The sequence below is a fragment of the Sinocyclocheilus grahami genome, unplaced genomic scaffold (genome assembly GCF_001515645.1).
Source record: "Sinocyclocheilus grahami isolate Dianchi unplaced genomic scaffold, SAMN03320097.WGS_v1.1 scaffold20452.1, whole genome shotgun sequence".
Classification (NCBI taxonomy): domain Eukaryota; kingdom Metazoa; phylum Chordata; class Actinopteri; order Cypriniformes; family Cyprinidae; genus Sinocyclocheilus; species Sinocyclocheilus grahami.
Window position 1 is genome coordinate 1 of NW_015518033.1, and position 1,825 is coordinate 1,825.

Genomic DNA, 1,825 nt, shown 5'->3' on the forward strand with positions numbered 1-1,825 from the left:
ACAATTACTAAAATGTAAACTAAAATTCAAGTGAAACCTAGTTATATAAAAATAAAACTAGTTTGAAATATTAATAAAAAGTATCATATATGATACTAAAATAACATTGATCAGTCCACAGACTTTTTTATATAATAAAATTATTTAAATATTTAGTTTCCATTTATTTATCATGTAAATTACAATAATTATAATATAATATAATATAATAATAATATTTCATACCACAGAGGCCATAGAGACCAGTGCATTTCTCGCTAAAGTGTTGAAAGGATTTCCAGCGATTGCCATGGCAACAGACTGATTGATGGGGGTGATGCTGTCAGGATCTTCCTCAGGCCCACCAGATTTGCCTTTACTGCCACGCGAGTCAGATACTGTGAAGACAATATTTACTCACTCACACATATAAACCATAGATCTGAAAAGCATTTTCAATTTCAAACTACCATCATGCACCACCAAAGAGCCATAATCCAGCACTTTGGCCCACTGGCTAAAAGCAACTATCAAGTCTAACTGACCCCTTGTCCAAATACCCCCACTTGCGGTCTTGGCCACTTGAGAGCACGTGTGTGCGACAGGAACTAAGTGTGCAAGACTGTGCCAGGTCTTAAAAACGCCAAAGCGCAGTGCCCTTAACACACTATCTTAGTGTATCCCATCATGCATCATGTTCTGGAAATAAATTGTGAGACTTTTTGCCGAGATCTTGCGAAAGGTCACGGAAACCTTTCCAATGTATGTTAAATATTAATAATAATCAGATATTACATACTGTATAATTTGGTAGTAAAACAAAGAGTTGCATGTTTTATTGGTGCAAATGAGTAGTGGTGATATATATATATATTTTTTTACAACATTTGCAACTGCTTTTTATCACTTAATTAGAAGCACCACAGAATTAAATTATGTCATCTGTTATAGAGACTACTGAACAGACATTTAGAAGTTGATTTTAAAATGCAAAGTATTGAATATAAAAATAAAACTCTGTAAACACTTGCATTTTTACAGCACTATAATGTGTCCCATCAGTTAATGAAAAGTTCTACACACACTTCATGCTCACACTTGGACCAAATACAGGAAATACGTCATATAAGTAGTCAAGTGGTCAAGTGCAAAGACTGCAAGTGTAGGTATTTGGACAAGGGGCCAGATTAACAACGTGACTTGTGTAAGGCAGTACCTGTGAAGTCAAGGTAATTGATGGAGTCAATGATGATGCCCACTAGAGGGAGGTAGAGAGCAGCAATCTTAGCCTTGACCTCTGGCCTTGAGCAGCGCTGGTCCAGATCATGAGCGCACAATAAGCTGTATGTGGCACTGATGGCCTTTTGTTGTACTCTCCCCCTGCGTATACACACATTAATTAATAACGTTTGGTAAATGCACTCTTGAAAAATGTACTAAACCCTTTAGTGGCACACATTAAATGTGACCGACCCCTCTGACTCCATGTCCAGTGCAGTGCTGAGTTCGGTCAGCAGCAGTCCGGTCAAGTAATGCCGCTGCTTAAAGTCTTGCGACAGATCAAACATGGCTGTGATCTTATGGTCCTGAAAACTGCACGAGCTGGAGGTCTGGTGACAAGGACAAAGATTTTGTCTAGATACTCATTGTTTCCAAATACTGCGAGTATTAGACGAGGCGTAACACAGACATAACACAGCAGAATTATGTTGTTTCTTCACTGACCTGTGAGGAGGTGGAGGGTGACGGGGAGGCGGGGGCAGACGCAGGGCTGCTGAAGAACAGGCTGAGATTGAGGTAGTGCTCATGACTGCACAGGACCCTCAAAAACTCCAACCTCATACTG

The 1,825-nt window shown here is 39.3% G+C and overlaps 1 protein-coding gene across 1 annotated transcript in view; it reads right to left on the minus strand.

Moving 5' to 3' along the window:
* Positions 1–225: 225 nt before the first annotated feature.
* Positions 226–1,825, minus strand: part of LOC107579817 (dedicator of cytokinesis protein 8-like) — a gene marked incomplete at its 3' end in the record, with an annotated part of 2,994 nt that continues 1,394 nt past the window's right edge. Inside the window, exons 4-7 of the mRNA XM_016265610.1 lie at positions 1,705–1,822; positions 1,453–1,589; positions 1,196–1,359; positions 226–377 (exon numbers count right to left, since the gene is read on the minus strand). Of these exons, the coding sequence (XP_016121096.1) occupies positions 226–377; positions 1,196–1,359; positions 1,453–1,589; positions 1,705–1,822 (571 nt within the window). The remainder of the gene's footprint in view (positions 378–1,195; positions 1,360–1,452; positions 1,590–1,704; positions 1,823–1,825) is intronic.